The following is an 18,535-nucleotide window of genomic DNA, read 5'->3' on the forward strand; positions in this document are numbered from 1 at the left end:
GTTGAAGTCAAGCATTTTTGTCAATCAGGATTAAGAATAATGGTCAAACCAAAGCTAGTGACTCAGAGAGATTTCTATTAGGATGCTAATAAGGTAGTTTTAATGATTAGATCAGAAGGACCATCTCTAAATCTGTGTGAGTAGACTGTTGGGGGGGCATATGTCTTGCCCTGAGTGTGCTGTGCTGTGTGCCAGGCACTGTGCTGGGTTCTTTATGATCTCTTCATACTCCCATGTTCTTTAATCTCTTCATACTCCCATGTTCCTATCAACAACTGATTATTCCTCACCATAAGCTAATAAATGATGAAACCTAGATTTGCACATAAGTCATTTGGCCTCAAAGCCTGTATTGCTTTTATTACTCTGTCAGGTTTTTCAGGAACATGCAATTTCAGAAAGAAAATGTCTCTCTGTTATTTCCTTAATTCCATATATGTCTGTAACAGGGTGGTAAGAATTTGCGAGTGACCTGGAAAGCAGCTAATGTTTTATTAAAGCATGGATGCTCATCTGGAAAGAGTGTAGTAAATGAAACAGGAAACCTATAAATGAAGAGTAAGGAGCCTTCACCACAAGCCACAGATATCAGAAAAATTATGCATTGCAGGCTGGAGGTAGCCCAGCGTGAACTCCAGAGAAGTCTCTAGACTGAAAGAAAAGTGGGGGCTGAATCTTATAAAAATTGAGAGCGTAAAGCAGAATTCTTTTGGTTTCTAAGACAGGTATGAATAGATTGGTAGAATGAAGTCATAAAAGAGGTAATGCTGTACTATTTGCTGAAGTCCATTTCACTAAAATGACACTCAGCGTATGGAGAGGTCGAGGGAACCCGCAAAGAACCAAGTTTTTGTTTCATTTTTAGTGGGAAAGTGAAACAAATTAAGATTATTACTAAGTGAGAATGAATGAAAAGTTGAGTAGAAAAGATGGTAAGGGTCAAGGCAGGGAAAAACGGGAGATGTTTAAAAGTCCTGGAGAGTGAAATAAATGTTCATCCTTTTTGAACAGATCATGTTCCAGATTGCAAGCTTGTATCCTTCAGGACAGCTGACACTTTTTATATAAGTTGTCTGCCCAAAAAGAGAGCTGAGAAGACTATAATTACTGTCATTTAGTGCGTGGCTTCAGTCCTGTCTGCTAGACCAGTATTTCCTAGACTGTTAGGAAGTTGGAATGAAGACCTCCTGATGTGATTCTGCTCTAGGAATATGTTATAATTGCTGCCATTCAATCTATCCTTGAATAGCTTTCTAGTTATTCTAGGTTTTTTTTGGTTGTGTGGGTTTTTTTGTTTTGTTTTGTTTTGTTTTGTTTTTTTACACTTTTCTCCTTGTAACCCCAGTAGTGCCTGTTCAAAAGTTAAACAAACCATATACAATAATGTGATGCCTGCGAATTCTAACTTGCGATGGGATCCGGACTTCATGATGGATTTTATTGAGAATCCTTCAGCTCGTAGCATCAATTACTCAATGCTGGGCAAGATCCTTAGTGACAATGCGGCCAATCGCTACAGCTTCGTTTGTAATACGCTCATGAATGTATGTATGGGCCATCAGGATGCAGGAAGGTGAGCTGGGTTACCCTGGAATTCACATCTAACAACATAGTCATTGCCTTGGTGTTACTTTTAAACTAACTTCGTTAGTAATTGCTTGGGGTGACATTTGGATGTTGTTTGCTTTTTGTTTCCCCCACTTATTCCTGAATTTATCTCTGCGTTATACTCTGATTTCCTTAGACTGACAGGCTATTCTGGCTGAATGCTCTGGCATGAGATGCTTTGGATATAAATTATAAGTTAACTATCCACTTAAAAAAGCATATAATAAAAATGCAAATGAAAAAGACCTATATCAGGGGCACCTGGGTGGCTCATTGGGTTTGGCCTCTGACTCTTGATTTCCACTCAAGTCATCTCAGGGTTGTGGGATCGACCCCCACGTCAGGTCCCTGCTCAGTGTGGAGCCTGCTTGAGAATCTTTCTCTTCCCCTCTTTCTGCCCCTCCCCCTGCTCCTGCTTACTCTTTCTCTTGAAAGGAAGGAAGAAAGGGAGGAAGGAAGGAAGTCTCCTAAAAATATCTCTATTTTAAAACACTGTATTTTGGCCTACCTACCTATTTAAAACACTATGTCATGTCTTTAATTTTTTTGATGCCCCTAAAAATGTAAATTTGTAAGTCTGATTTGTTCTAAGAACAAAAATATGTTAATTGGCATCTGTACTGATTTTAGTCAACAACATTAAATATTAGAAAACATTTGAAGACATTTGCTTTTATTTTAGGTTCCAGGTTCTACCAGGTTATTTAACAAGTGGGTATTTAATAAATCTTTGCATCTTAGAAATGAATGACTTTGATGGTAGTGATGTATGTGTTCATTAAGTATATGACATGTGCCTGTTTCTCTCTTACTTTCTATGTGTTCTATTTCCTCTTCCCAGGATTAATGACATTGCCAATTTCTCCTCCGAGCTGACTGCTTGCTGCACTGTTCTTAGTTCAGAATGGCTGGGAGTTCTGAAGGCTCTTTGTTGTTCTTCAAATCATGTGTGGGGGTTTAATGATGTACTTTGCACTGTAGATGTAAGTTTTCTTTTTCATTTAAAAACTCATTTGTGCAATTAAGTATTTAGTTAGTAATTCTTTTTAACTGATTTAACCCTTACCTAAAACATAAAATATTTTTTCTTTCTTTGCCCAAAAGCACTAAACGAGAATGCAGTTGCCAACGATTATATAAATTAAAAAACAAATCAAAATAAATACAATAGCTTAATCTACAGCAGAGATGCCAAGAGTTTCCCTCTTTGTTAGCTGAGATTTCTTATATAGTCTGTTCTCTTCAGAGTTGTTGGTTCATATTTTTACCAAGGTCCTTGGGCTTCTCATGGTACAAGACATAATCTACCTAAAGCAGTTTACATTTTGAAGAGAACCGGTTTGTTTTGTAATGATCAAAGTGTGTTCTAGGAATATGGCTTTCACTGTGTTGCCTAAGAATGTCCAGGCCCAGATTCACTGGTGTGTTCAGTCTTTCTTAGTGATTGTGTCTGGAAGTTGATGAAGAGATACCCAGTATATATCACTGATTTCCTTTGCATGTCACATCTATGATGTGTAATTTTTTTTTTTTAATCTGTCATGAGCCTCTGTTTTTCCTATCACTTCTTGAAGTGATCATGTTATATGTGGGTTTGTCTTCTGTGTAGAAGACATTTTTGTATTTTACAAACCACCTTCCACTTTCCAGTTAGAGGTTTACTTTCTAGTTCTGGTATCTCAGGACTAGGTAGATAATTCTACTCCATTCTGTTACCAAAAGATAGATAGATAGGTAGATAAATTCATATTATATGTGTTACCTGCTTTTCCAGACAGAAGAGATCCCAATTTTTATCTTTAACGTAATCCTTAACCTATTGGTTGTTTTCTGTTATACGTTATCTCTACTTTTTTTCCTTCATCTGCAGAATTGGGATTAGTAATAGTTATGAGCCCCATGGTGGTGTGCTATTAAATGAGCCGATTTTTGTAAATCACTAACCATAGTTATTGGTACAAGTTAATATGAAGACTGCTATTATGTTTGTATTTGTTATTGTTCTCTTCCAAAGTCTTAAGGTCTGTATAGGTAGAGGTTTTGTTCTGAATGCATTAATTTTCCTTCTCCTTTTTTCACAGTCTTTCTCCTCTCTCTTTTACTCTTTCAAGTTTAGGAGTCAGATGGAAATTTTGTTTGTTTTCCAAACTAATTATGTTATAGAATCATTCATAGTTATCCCTGAAAAGAACTCTAAAACATTAACAGGGCTTATTTTTCAATTAGAGGAACTTGTTTTCCCCTTGCTCCCTAATGATCTTACCCTGAAATGAAAAATGATGCGACATTCTGCTAACAATTTTTTATTTATGCTATATCTATTAGGAATTTCTTGATTTTGTTTTTGTATTGTTCAGTCACATGTACTCTAGATAAAACTCAGTATCCTCCGATGGTATTGGGATATATGGAAACCTCATTCTTTGTCTTATAATGTAGAAATAGTCCTTAGAGGATAACAACCCTGCTCTGTTATCATTTTGCTCTATTGGGTCATTTTGGGACTTGAGATCTTACTTGTATTGCCTACATTCTCTTAGATATTAATCTTAGATAAAACCTGAAAGGGTGTTAGGTATTAAAACATGTCAATGTTTTTCTTGAAGGTGAGTGACCTTTCATTCCATGATTCATTAGCTACTTTCATTGCTATTCTGATAGCACGACAGTGTTTCTCCCTGGAGGACGTCGTGCAGCACGTGGCGCTTCCCTCTCTCCTAGCAGCAGGTACGGCACATCCAGAGTGGCCCTGATTATTTGATGGCTGTCTTGGGGTGGTTTCTGGATGGTAGAACTACTTTTGAAGGGTCTGTGCATCGGGTGGTGATGTGGCGTTGAGGTAAAGATTGTAGAACTGGCCGTGTTGTTCAGTACAAAGTCAGATGGATCCCTATGTAAAGGTGTTTTTAAGGAGGCCCTCTGGTTTCCTGAAAAAGCATAGCTTACTGCCTTCCTTCTTACTGTAAGGAGCAATTATATTTAAATTATTTTGGAAAAGTCCTTGAGTACATGAGAAAACATGCTTTTAAAATCTCTCCTAGCTTGTGGAGATGCAGATGCTGAGCCTGGGGCAAGGATGACATGCCGACTCCTGCTTCATCTCTTCCGAGCTCCCCAGGCCTGCTTATTACCTCAAGCAACTGGTGAGCTGACAGCTGAACAACCCCTGATGGCGTTTTCCTTTGGAGGTAGAGATGCTAAAATGAGCAAGTAGGCTGTCCATTCTGTCATTTCCTTCCTGATTTTGGTGAGCTTGCTGTGCAGGTGAGGAAGGAGTGCAGTAATGCCATTGAGTGGGCTGTCGGCACCTTCTGTTTGCACAATATCAGGATGTATTGAGAAACTCAAATCAGGATTTAATAAACAATAATAATATTTTTACTCTTAGGCCAAGCCATGCTGGTGGGCAGCTTGATCCTCTCACACATACTATGTATGTTGGTTATGAACCACATCATAGCAGCTTAGGGCAATGACGATTTATTTATTCTTTACTAAGATAAAAGGAATAAGGAAGAATTCTGGGGGTGTTACTGAAGTGTGTTTCTAAAGATCATTTCCATACGGTATGTGTGTGTGTGAGAATCAGCATATGTAGATGAAGGTTCTTATCTTTTTTGATAGATTTCTCTAAGAAGCAAAGACATTGTTTTAATAATTAGAAAGAAAAGGTTAAGAAAGGAATACTGACAGTATTTCTTAGTGGATCCACAAAGCTTCGATTAAAGCTAGCTGATGGCAGTTAAGCACCCCTAGTCTAACAGTGAAAGGCTCTGCCAGTTGTAAATGGTTAGAAGAGATTGTTAATGATGGTGATGAGACCATTAAAGGTCTGCTGTTTTTCTCATAGGCAAACCTTTCCCTGGAATAAGATCATCTTGTGATAGACACCTCTTAGCTGCTGCTCACAACAGCATTGAAGTGGGAGCCGTGTTTGCGGTCTTAAAGGCAATTATGATGCTTGGTAAGATTATCCTGGCACTAAACTTGGTTAATAACCAGAAACAGAGGAAAAATAATTTGTATTCAGCTTCAACTCTAATTCGTGTTACTGGTAAAACATGGTTTAGTTTGGTTTTATCCTGGCCAAATTAGTTGGCTTTCTTCAAGTCCAAGATCAGTTGGACTTGAGATGTCTGCTCCTTACCTACAATTCTGGAGAAATTTAAATATAGTACCTTTTTTTTTTTTCCCCAATGGCATTTTAACTACAGTATGTTTCATTTTGTTACAATATAGATTCTCAGACCTACTGGGTGGTTTTGCTTTTATTTGTTGGCATAAGTCACACTTTGTGATGGACACAGATGACACAGTGATCTAACCAAAGGTTTAAAGTTCATATTATATATTAACAGCACAACATCAGAAAACTTGGCTTTTAATCTTAATGTTTTTGCTTCTGTTGTGACCCTGAACAGGTATATAAACTTCTGCCTTAGGTTTTTCATGAATTAGGTAATAATTGCAATGATGTTGATATTATTGATAAATCAATATTAGTTATCAGAATCTTTAAAAATTTAATCCATAATGTCCAAGATATCCTTTATATTCCTATTAGCATATATATTCCTGGAGTAGTAGTACTGCATTTTCTGTTCATTGCCGATATAATCCTTTAAGACGTTTTTATTCTATAAATTGTTCAGGATTTGAATGAGTAGGAAGTCTTGAGTCCAGACTGCCTAATTCCCACTATGGGTGACCTCATTTGGCCTTGACTAAATAAAAGTTCTGTCTTATGTTCTGAAGGAGCTCTCTTTGATTAGAATAGAAACTACTGAGAAGGTAGGAAATGTTTTAGAGGAATCTTCAAGAACATTGTACTTCATACTCCTGTTTGAATGTTATTTGTTGACAATGAAGGATAATAAGATTTTCATTAAAAAAATTACTAAAAGTTCACCTTAAGAAAAGAGTTATATATACACACATACATATTTACATATGGTTTCTAGTTTTTGCAGTAGAGTAAGGGTAACGGTTGGAGAAAACGTATGTATACATTCATTATATATAGAAATGCCCATGAATTTACAGTAAAAAGCAAAGGTAGAACTACGTGGATGGTCATAGCCTCTGTTCTGAGCTTAGGAGCTTGTATTATTATATAACCAACATTAAATGCTCATTTCAGTAAGTAAAATTTCTCTCTTCTGATGATGTTTGAAAAGAAAATGGTTGGTCGACTACTTAATAAATAAATGTAGGGACCATGAAGTCCAGGACTTGCTTTTTTTGTTTTTTACTGTGGTATCTCTAATGCCCATCGGATAAACTAGACAGTAGATTTTGAAATAGTAGCTTTTCAACAAACAAATGTTGAAAGTGTGACTACAGAAGGGGATACAGACATTGAATGGCAGAAAACAAAATGAGTGCCATCTAGGCGCTTAACCCTTCATTTGGAGGATTGGTCCAGTTCCAATTAAAATTTGCCTGGCTCTTTAAAGAGTCACAGAATTGTATTTTAATATCCATGTGTAATAACCAGTTCATTTATCTTTGGTTGGCTTTCCTTGGCCTTTTTAATTCACCTCAGTTCTTGGTAGATAGAGAAGGCTTCAAGTCTGAGAAGTCAGAATCAGGTCATTTGGATGTCAGCAGAGCCTTGGACTAGGTAGTTGCTGAACACTCTTTTCTATTTGTTCTATTATTTGTGCAGTTCCAGAAGGATCTGGCACAGTCTCTTTACCTTCTCTGTCGTCCTGCCATCTAAACTAAATGAGAACCTGAATGAGGATTTCTTAGGCGGAGGTGTTTATTTCTCTGATTTTGTTTTTATACAAATTTTGATTTCTCTACCTCACCCTGTCCTTACCAATGTTTTCTCAAGTCCTGTCTACCAGGATTTATTTTGAATTTGGGTGACAAAATTGTTCTATAGAAATTGATTTTTAATTTATGTAGTAGTTTTAACTTAAGGTGTAGAAATAGTTGTTTATATCCCCAGAGGTGGGGAGAAAGTATGCTAAATTTTGGTACATATCTTTCAGCCCCCAAGGAGCTCTGTTGAATTAAATAAACTCTTATGGATGAAGTGAAATTGTTACCTTTTTCTCTTGTGTATTTTATTTTATTTTTTATTTTTATTTATTTTTTTTTAAAGATTTTTATTTATTTATTTGTCAGAGAGAGAGAGGGAGAGAGAGCAAGCACAGGCAGACAGAATGGCAGGCAGAGGCAGAGGGAGAAGCAGGCTCCCTGATGAGCAAGGAGCCCGATGTGGGACTCGATCCCTGGATGCTGGGATCATGACCTGAGCCGAAGGCAGCTGCTCAACCAACTGAGCCACCCAGGCGTCCCTCTCTTGTGTATTTTAATGAGGAGTATGTGATAATATATAATAAGATACTGATGACCTGAAAAGTATTGTTTATTCCTCCCCTCCTCTTACAATTTTATGAATAAATATTCACTAAGCCATTCTGATTTTTCAAGTTTTCCAGCAAAGTCAAAACTTTTTCTCAGTTGACATGTGGGTTTTAAAAGGCTTTTGCACTGATCTAGGCTTGGTTTTACTCATAGTGGGCAGTAAGGGGCCTCATTTAAACTCATTTGCTGGTTCCAAGAAACTTTTTTGTTCAAGGCTTATAATCCTGTGGGTGAACAGGCAAAAGTTTAGAGGCTCTGTTGTCATTTGGCAGTCTTTATTATCAAATTATATTCTTTCACTTTTAAAATATGATAGTGATTTGTCTTTCACAGCTGGAGAGGATTTCTTATTTCCAGCTATTCAGACATTCTGCTCCCAAGAACTTGATTGTGAGGGAAATCCTTTCCTTAGTTTAATTTGACTCAGTATATTAGAGGTTGATCTGGTGAGGTTTTCTAATTTGGATGTTTACAGAGAGGAAAGTGAGAGATTTGGGTTATTCAATGAATGCCCTATGTTTTAGGGCTTCCTTAGTATGCATTGCCCTTTTCCATTCCCAGGGAAATAAATCTCTCTTGTCAAGAAGTTGATAGTAAGGTGGGCTAAGGCAAAAGTTTTCTCTTGACCTATGGATAGAAAATAAGTCATTGTAAGAGAAGAAATGGAAAAGGGACATCTAGAAGGGTGAGTAACCCATTTTTTCCTTGTCTATAAGTGAAATGAATTTGAATATTGAATACATTTGTGCTTGAAATATTGGTGAAATCAATGTTCTCTGATTATTAAGTATGATTCGTAATGGCCTTTCCAAGGTCAGTGAATACATACTTAATTCTGTAAACAAAATGAGGAATAAGTCTTGAATATGTTTTTTTCCCCCATGTCCAGTGAAACTTCTTTGGGTTCTTGCGATTATCCTCTTGATCCATTCTCTCTCTTGCTAAACAACAGGCTATGCCATAATGATTCCATTCACATATTTTTAACTCCTTGAAGTCTTGTTTCATTTACTTCTCAAGGCTTTACTTCATTTACGGCAATATTTTGAACTTCTGTGATTTTGCTTTTGTGGTTCTATTATTTAGGAGATGCCAAAATTGGCAATAACAATGTCAGCTCTTTAAAGAATGATGACTTCACCATGAGGGGTTTACGACGTGATGGGAATGCTGATGATATCTGGACTGCCTCACAAAATTCAAAATCCTGTGGGAAAAGCATTTCCATAGAAACTGCCAATTTAAGAGAATATGCCAGATATGTACTGAGGACTATCTGTCAACAGGTATTTTTCAGATTTAATTTGCCTTTAACTTTGACTATATAATTGTTATGAGAGAAATGCTCTCTGTTGTAGGAAACTTGCACATCAGGGTTCCTTTTCTTCTTGCTAACTTTATTTGGAAATAAATTGGAATTTGTTGAAAAGTTGCAATAATAAGAACTCTAGTGTATATGCCCTTGATGCAGATTCACCAATTTTTTACATTTTGCCACATTGCTTTATAATTCTGTTTGTGTGTGAATATGGATGCATATACTTTTTAATTTTTTGCTGATGCTTTTGAGAGTAGATGGTATACATTATGAATTTTTACTTTTTAATACCTTAGTGTTTACTTATTAGGATAACCAAATGCATTTATCAAAAATCAAGAAATTTAGCCTTGGTACACTAATTTTTTTCTCTCCTGCAGCTATATTCAGTTTTTTCAGTTGTCCCAATAATGTTGGTTTTGTCTGAGATTTCCCATAGATTAGCTTCAGGCTATGCGATCTTAGCCAAGATGCTACAGAAGTAATATTATGTTCTTCTAGGGTAGTCACACCTGAAGTCACATGTCCATTCTCACCTCACTGGCAGTGATCATTTTGATGAAAGTGTATGGTTTCAAGGTTTCGCTGCTGTATCATTATCATTCTTACCCCTTTTAATCAGTAAACAGTCTTTGGAGAGACATTTTGAGACAATGCAGATATCCTGCTCCTCATCAAATGTCACCACCCATAGAGCATTCATTTTGATTCTTGTCCAAACTAGTCTTTGTATGATAGTTGCAAAATCGTGATTGTTTCTTCCCCCCAACTCCTCTACAGTTAGTAATTTGAATTGCATTCTCAGGAGAGCCTATCCCTATTAATATTTTTTTGCCTTATTCTTGTTATCCATGTGGATTATAATATACTATCCTTAGTTATTTTCATGTTCAGATTGTCCCAGATTTGTCCAGTGTGAACCTTTTCATCATAGCGTTTAAGTTATTTTGACATGTCTCCATCCTTTTTTTTTTTTTTTTTTTTTTTTACCGCAAGTATTTTTAATTCCTGGCTCACCTTGTGCTTTCCCTATTCCAAGCCTGGAATTAGTCATTCCTCCAAGGAACTCTGGTTCTAGTTAGTAGAGGATGGTATTTAGAAACCAAGATATGGGCACTGTGGTGCTCATTACTGTGGACGATGGGGGTTCGTTGCCTCTAAGCCTTTTCAGCATACAGAGGTAGTTAAAAATACATCCATATACATAAATATGTGTATATTCATGAGTTTATACTGATTCATCCATTTCTATTAACACTACTTAGTTCTTCTTTGCATTCCCCTAATAATTTCATATTAATATTGTCTTCCACAGCAAGAACCCTGGCTCCCAGTAACATCAACCATTTACTCATTTATTTAATTCTGTACTACACCTGAAACAGTTTTCAGAATTGCTGCACCTATACCACTAGGGAAAAAATGGAAAGGAGTTGAAGATTTGTTTATAATTCTTTTTTCCCTAAAGGCTTATAGTATTGTATTAAAAAATCTTTTTGAACTTTCTCCTTCAGTATGGATGTTATTCATTTGAAATAGAATTGATTTTGTTGGTTTTTGTTTGCATTCAGTTGAGATTCCCTTTTTCTTCCTCCCCACTGCTTCAGATTAGCATGCTTCTACAAGTCAGCTGCACAAACAGGTGTATTGAGAGATGTGTTCTCTGTCCCTTGTCTCTTTCATCCTGTGTTTTTTCCTGCCCTTGGTGATCAATTTCATTATTTTTTGATTTATCTTCCTTTTTTTCCTTTTAATTTCTCTTATAAAAAAAGAAAACATGGCATACCATACATACAGTTTTCTATTCTGATGGAGACATTATGTTAACAGGGACATGTTTTTATTAGAGCATGTTGTAACTAGGGTAGAAGTTCATGAAATGGTCATATAGATAATGAGAGGCAGTTGTGTATTATTTCCCAACCAGAAGCACCAAGGGTCAAACACTTTTAATCCCTGAAAAATATTACTGATATCTGGGTCCCACCATCAGATATGTATTTGGTGGGCCCTGAGCACTGGTATTTTAGCAAGCTCCACAGGTGACTTTAATAGTTACTCAGCATTGGACTCCTGGTGTAGTTAAGAAACAGGCTATATCTTAAACAGATCTGGATTTGAACTGGGCTCTGTTGATGGTTTCTTCTATAGTATGAGAGTTTGCATGATAAACGGCAAAAGGGATTTAAACTGCTAAAAATTCTCTGGAGGACAGTTGACCATATGTATCAATAGTCTTAAATTTGGTATACTTCTTTTTTTTTTTTTAAATTTGGTATACTTCTTGACCCAACAGTTGTGCTTTTATGAAGTTATTCTAAGAAAATAATTGTTTAGAAAGTAGATGTGCACAAATATTTATAATAGTATCATGTATAATATAAAAAATGACAGTTTTATAAATGTTTTACTCTGTTCTTTCTATTCAGTATAGTAAGCATTACATAAAAATGAAGACATGTTCTAATATAGAATCATTACCATTATACGCAGATATTTTCTTTAGCTTTTTTTTCTTTCCTTTTTGTGTATTTCTTTTTCAAACTTTTTTTAACCAAGGTCCCACTTTGTATTTTTAGTAAATCAAAATGCCAGGAATTTTGTTTTCAAAAATTTTCCCACCTACTTTTTTCATGCAATTTTTATTTTATTGGAAGATTTCTGTCTGCTTTGTATTCCATTGTTCACCGTGATTTATTGCATATTACATGTGTAGTGTAGAAAACCTCTGCCTGTCAATCTAACAGCCGATTTTTTTTTTTTTAAAGGAATGGGTAGGAGAACATTGCTTAAAAGAACCTGAAAGGTTATGCACAGACAAAGAGCTTATTTTGGACCCTGTGCTTTCAAATATGCAAGCACAGAAATTACTGCAGCTTATCTGTTATCCTCATGGTATTAAAGAATGTACCGAGGGTGACAACTTGCAAAGACAGCATATTAAGCGTATTCTTCAGGTGAGTGATTAGAGTCTAGAGTTTCTGTCATGTAACACTTTCTCTTTTTCTTTTTTTTCTTGCTCAGTGCTAATTCTTGACTTCAAATCTGATTTTTATTCTCCTAATTTTCTCTTCTGTGAAATTGTTGCACCTCATTGCTAGTTAAATATAGATACTGGAGATGCTATACAATCATAGTATAAACACTGATATTTTAAATCTGCTGTATTTAGATGAGACATAAGCTTTCTGGAGGGATAGCCTTAAATATATTAGTCAAAAAGTATTGAAATTATTTTGGAATGGATTACTTAGGTAAATAGATATTGAGAGAAGAAATCCTTGTTTTATTTCCAGTGCCTGGCTGAATGTGCATTATTTTTATTTCACTTCATTTCATTTCATTTATTTTAAAGATTTTATTTATTTGAGAGAGATAAGAGTGTATGAGTGAGCAAGAGAGAGCACGTGAGCAGGGGGAGGGGCAAAAGGAGGAGAAACAGAACTCCCCACCAAGCAGGGAGCCCAATGTGGGGCTTGGTCCTGGCACTCTAAGATCATGACCTGAGCCCAAAGCCGATGCTTAACTGACTCAGCCACCCATGCACCACAGATGTCCATTATTTAGAAAAAATTTTTTTTTAAATTTGTCTACAGTGAATGTACATAATGGAGCCTTTTGATCCCTACAGATTCCTTTATTCTGTATAATCTGTTCTTTCTTGAGAGAGGGAATACTGCAAGGAATTATTATATTTTAAGACACATTTCAGTATTCTTAATGCATTAATTCTTTCCATTTTCCCCAGAATCTTGAGCAGTGGACGCTAAGGCAGTCCTGGCTAGAACTTCAGTTAATGATCAAACAGTGCTTGAAGGACCCTGTGAGTATATATTGGAAGCATGTGTTATCTATACAAAAATTAAGAACAGCAAGAACACGTTGATGTTGGAAGATGGAGTAAAACATATGCATGCTAGTTTTCTTATGTGTAACTCCAGGGCTCTGGTTCAGTGGCTGAAATGAACAACTTACTGGACAATATTGCAAAGGCAACAATAGAGGTATTCCAGCAGTCTGCTGATTTGAACAATAATTCTTCTAATTCTGGCATGGGCCTCTTCAACCCAAATGGAATTGGAAATACTGATACAAGTAGCACAAGGCAGAATGGAATAAAGACGTTTCTGAGGTATTTTTTTCCTGCAGTTTGATTGGACTGTGATTACTTTTTCACATGTAATGGTATATTTTTATTTGCATGATGCAGTTACTTTTCATAAAGCTGCAGGAATGTGAAATTATTTGTGTCATTTATCATTATTTAATAATTTTTTAAAGGGCATAATGATGAATCATGTCTCAGTGTTTAACACATCCACACTCCTTGGAACTACATATGATATGCAGAATGGATTAATTTCTTTATTTTCTCCTTAAGTTTACTCTGTTCCATAGAATTCATTATATAGGAAACACTCTTTCTGCCATCTTTATTAATTGGCAGTGTTGCACAAATGATAATCGTGATAAGCAGGTTGATTTGTCTTTCATCATTTGGGTTTAAAGTGTAACTAGTGAATTTTAAAACCTTAAAAATTTGTTATTAATATGCTTAAACATCATCAGAACATATCATATCTTAACCATGACAGTAAAGTGTGTTGTTTATTGTGCAAAAGGACTGTTGCTAATCAGAGAGCTAGAATCATAGAAGACTTGCACAGATTTAAAAAGCTTAGTGACAGTATTCTCCCAGAACCCCACGTTTTATTGCTTTCCATAGTGAGAGTGGAACAATATGTTCAAGTATCTGATATTTGGCAAGAGGAAAGGTAGTACAGAGATAAAAGGGAAGCTTTTTGATAATTGGTGTTTCTTATTCATCAAAGTTTTGCCCTGGAGTTTCTGTCACAACTGTGAGAGCAGAGGAAAAGAACACCTCCTTGGGTATAACACCTATTTCTGATTTTAGTTCCTCTGAACGCAGGGGTGTGTGGCTGGTGGCCCCCCTAATTGCCAGGCTGCCGACCTCTGTGCAAGGAAGGGTACTAAAGGCTGCTGGAGAGGAGCTGGAGAAGGGACAGCACTTGGGCTCCTCTTCAAAAAAGGAAAGAGACAGACAAAAACAGAAAAGGTATGGCTGCAAGGTGTGTCTCTGTGTGAGGGCTTAAGGAATGACTAAGAACTAACATTTTGCAGACATACATGGTCACTATACCCAGAGTGCACTGAAATTGTTTTTAAATGGAAAGGGCAATACTCTGTTAGGTAACGCTCTGATCCTAGAAAGTTCCAGGTTAAACATAATGAGTACACCAGTTCGTTCTGCCCGTGTACCCAAATTACTGCTGAGCCATTAAGGACACCAACTTCTTAGCCTCACTTCAGACCTATTGAATCAAATCTGGATATCCATTTAGTCTCTATATTCTCCATTTAATTACTTTTTATTCTTTTAATTATCTATGTTTAAAATACATAGAATTATATAATTTTGTCCTGTTGGACACTAAGATAATATTTGTAACATTTAGGGCTCTTGTTCTAGACTACATACTAAAATTTACCAACCACTAAATTTAATCTTTTCTTCATTTATTTTAGGCCCTAGAAAAGGTTCCAAATAATTAAATTTGCAAACTGACTCTGGTTCTGAGAAAGAATAGACCTGTTCTCTAATGTGAAAATATGAACTTAACACCTCGGGAGTAAAGGGAAATAATGAAGATTTCTTCCATTAAAAAAAACCCCCCAAAACAAAAAAACTCTAAACATGTATAGTTCATATCCCCTAATGAGTAATATTTTAGTAGCTACCATTTATTGAGCCCTTATGAAATTCCATTGTATAAAACTCATTGCATACATATGTGAACTTTTAAATTCTCACAGCAGTCATGTGTTGTGGGTGCTGTTGTTATACCTTTCTTAAGTTGAAGGAAGGGAAGCACCAAAAAGTTAATTTTGCAGGGACACACAGCTAAGGAGTTGTAAATCTGGAGTTTAAACCCAGGTCGTCTGGTTCCCGAGACCATGCTCTTTAACTCAAGTGCGTCTTGGTAAAGACCTAGATTTACATGTATTTTGTTTGTTACCTGGTTGTTTGGCATCACCTTTGCAAAGGTCAGTCAACCCACCAGATGACTCAGTTTTAATTCTGGAATCTAATTTCTAATGCACAGTTGCGTGTACATTGTATGTACATTATCCCCACGGCGGTACAGATGGTATTATAAAGTTTGAGGATGACTCGTCCCAAGTCAGTTTCTCCCAGCTCTGCTGGTAGAGGGATAAAGCACGTTGAAATAATTGGGTCTTGATCTCCTTCTAAGAATTTTTTTTCCAACATAGCACTTAGTTTGTCAATATGATTTGTACTCCAATAATTGAAGAACTGGTAATAAAATGACAACTTAAAATAGATTTTTTTAAAAATTCAGATGCCTTCACACCTCTTAAGATGAGACTTTGGGATATGGTGGGTCACTAACAAGCTTACTGCCTTTGGATCCTCAGGACCTAGGTGCTGATCTTACTTCTCTCAGTACCTACCCTGTTTGGTCTTAAGAAATGTGCTAAAAAGTAACACAAGCACAAAAATCATATAGGCCTGTTTCCTTGGCTCTACTACAATAGCTGGGTGTGACAAATTTTAAAATTTTTCATTTTGTTCTGTGTATAAAGTGATATTCCTGCTGATGTACGTCTTTCAAAGTCAGCTTACTGATATGAAACAAAAACGCTCTTCTCACTGCACTGCCCCAACACATTCCTGCAGTATGAATTTATGCTAGTTTGGGAATGCCTTCAGGGACAAGAGAGCATATTAAATTATTTGGAAGCATCACAGTGGCTTTTAATCTTATTAGTAGAGCTATGATTTAACTTTTCAGATAGGCTTTGGCTATTTACTACTCTTTTCCCTTTGCTAATAGTAAAATAAATAAGGGCCAATAACCGAAGGGCAGGAGATCTATGTTGCACAGGAAGTAATCCATCCTTTCTAACTATATCTGCTGTTACTACTTCCTTTGTAGTATGTCTCTTTTGAGTCAACAACCTTTCCTTTCACTGGTCCTTACCTGCCTTAAGGGACAAGATGAACAACGGGAAGGCCTCCTAACATCTCTTCAGAATCAAGTTAATCAGGTAAAGTATACTAGACTATTAAGGCAGGCAAGTATTTTTCTAATGGCATTCATTTTTTTTTTCCTTTCAAATACTGAGATTAATAAGATAACTGCATATTTTGGTTAGATGCAGGGAGACGCAATCCATGCCCTGTTCTCCTACCTGGTGTTCTAGGCATCACAAGATTCACAGTTTTGTAACAGTAATTATGCATTGAATAAATGTCTGTGTCCTATAAAAATGATATTTTGTACATTGCATTCAACTTTGACACATCTGCTCCTCTCCTGACCCTGTGTTGTGGGAGAGGTCCTAGAGCAATGTGTGTTGCATGTATGGTGTTAAGACAGAGGAACCTCTCTCCAGCTTCTCCAGCTCAGCCCCCACCTATCTGGAGGGTCTCAGCTTGAGTGCTAATTTCAAAATCAGAAGGCATATTGATTCGTGTACAAAGAATTTAAATTTTGGCTTTCTACCAACCACAGTTCTCTTGGTCACTCTTTGGGGGATTTGCATTCTGTGTACTCCAAGGAAGCGGGGTGATGAAACTAGAAATTGGAAAATGCGGAATTGAGCAAAGTAGGTAGATTTGTCATGTAGAATGTTTTATCCTGCTGCAGAGCCAAATGGAACCCTCATATGGCCCTCTGTTTCTATGACATCATGTCTTTCTTGTAGATGATACTAGATGAATGTGAACAAGGATACTTAACTCATTTGGGCCTCTCATCATCTCTCGCCTTTAAGATCTAAGAGATCTATCCTTTGCACAGCAGCCAAAGTGATCCTTCTAAAATGTAAATCAGCTGTTACTCTGGTGCCCAAGATACTCCAGTGTTTTTTACTATGTCTAGAATAAAAATTCAAAGTCTGGGCTTATTGAGGCCTGCATGATTTTGCCCTGGCTCCCACTTCTGCCTTGTTTCCTACAACTCATACCTTGCTCACTCCACTTTTCACACTGACCGCATTGCTATTTTTTTTAAATTAATTTATTTTAGAGAACAAGCAAGCATGATTGGGGGGAAGGGCAGAGGGATGGAAAGAGGGAGAGAAGCGGACTGCTCACCGAGCATGGAGCCGAAGGTGGGCCTCTACCCCACGACTCTGAGATCATGACCTGAGCTGAGATCAAGAGCTAGACACTTAACTGACTGAGCCACCAGGCTCCCTGCTATCCTTTGAACTTGGCAAGCAGATTCTCGTTGCAGTGCCTTTATATCTCTTTTTCCTTTCACATGGAAGGCTTTCTTCCTAGATAATAGGAGGATTGCTTCCTCATTTCAGCAACTCTGGGCTCAGGTGTCACCTCCTCATGGAGGCCCTCCCTGATTACTTTCCAAAAATTGGACCTTGGTCATTCAATATCCCCTTGCTCTGGTTCATGCTACTTGTTATTTTAATTTTTCCTGTTGATAGAATGAAAGCTGTGAATCAGATTTGTGTTTACTGTCTTGGACCCTCACGTCCAACTTGGGAGAGGACTCTATATTGATGAGATTGAAGAAATGATCTCCTCTCATCATGCCATATATACTTACAGCTCATCTACTGGGCAGGGTTACTTCCACATGTGACTCATTTTAACTCATAAGATGATTCTCAATAGTTACCATATTTCAGAGCATGGCAGAGGGGGAGGGACTTTGCCCTCATCATCTGATTCTAGGGTGTTGCCCACTTGTGGTTTGCTTTTCCTAAGCAGACCTTCCCTTTTCTAACATTAGTCTGAATCAGTGAAAGCACTCACTTTGTAGAACAATACACCACTTGACTGATGTCAAAGTTGTCATATTTTTCAAAATAGTACGTACTTCTTTATCAATGAAGACAGACATGGAAGACAGCAAGCCCCCCCTTCAATAAAACATCAAAATAATACATTTGACCTCACAGGAGGTCCCTAGAAATGTAACACAGAACTGATATAAGATGTAATTTTGTCTGTTCGGTATTTATCTTAGTAAGACCAATGAAATAACATATTGAAAAATAATCTTTTTTGTTTGTTAATCTTAACTTCATCTTCCTTTAAAGCATTTTCTTTAAGCCTTACTTAACAGGATTGTAAATAGATGAGAATTTTCTTCTTCCACTTAGAAAGGCAACGAGCCAGAAATAGCCAGATTTCTGTCTGCGTGGAAGGAAGCAAGAAAG

The 18,535-nt window shown here is 36.7% G+C and overlaps 2 protein-coding genes across 8 annotated transcripts in view; one reads left to right on the forward strand and one right to left on the reverse strand.

Moving 5' to 3' along the window:
- Positions 1 to 18,535, forward strand: part of MED12L (mediator complex subunit 12L) — a 333,058-nt gene that overhangs the window by 262,926 nt on the left and 51,597 nt on the right. For 5 of the 7 annotated variants that reach the window (XM_047727957.1, XM_047727948.1, XM_047727978.1 and 2 more), the window contains 11 exons: positions 1,346 to 1,573; positions 2,450 to 2,591; positions 4,215 to 4,335; positions 4,650 to 4,751; positions 5,459 to 5,572; positions 9,073 to 9,272; positions 12,073 to 12,261; positions 13,053 to 13,127; positions 13,246 to 13,436; positions 14,220 to 14,381; positions 16,285 to 16,396. In XM_047727957.1, coding sequence (XP_047583913.1) covers positions 1,346 to 1,573; positions 2,450 to 2,591; positions 4,215 to 4,335; positions 4,650 to 4,751; positions 5,459 to 5,572; positions 9,073 to 9,272; positions 12,073 to 12,261; positions 13,053 to 13,127; positions 13,246 to 13,436; positions 14,220 to 14,381; positions 16,285 to 16,396 — 1,636 coding nt within the window. The remainder of the gene's footprint in view (positions 1 to 1,345; positions 1,574 to 2,449; positions 2,592 to 4,214; positions 4,336 to 4,649; positions 4,752 to 5,458; positions 5,573 to 9,072; positions 9,273 to 12,072; positions 12,262 to 13,052; positions 13,128 to 13,245; positions 13,437 to 14,219; positions 14,382 to 16,284; positions 16,397 to 18,535) is intronic. The other 2 variants (XM_047727968.1, XM_047727983.1) reach the window with 1 other exon arrangement.
- The window catches only part of P2RY12 (purinergic receptor P2Y12), a 44,790-nt gene that overhangs the window by 23,905 nt on the left and 2,350 nt on the right, over positions 1 to 18,535 (reverse strand). The gene's annotated exons all lie outside the window — the stretch shown is intronic.

This window comes from Lutra lutra, chromosome 1 (assembly GCF_902655055.1).
Source record: "Lutra lutra chromosome 1, mLutLut1.2, whole genome shotgun sequence".
Lineage (NCBI taxonomy): Eukaryota > Metazoa > Chordata > Mammalia > Carnivora > Mustelidae > Lutra > Lutra lutra.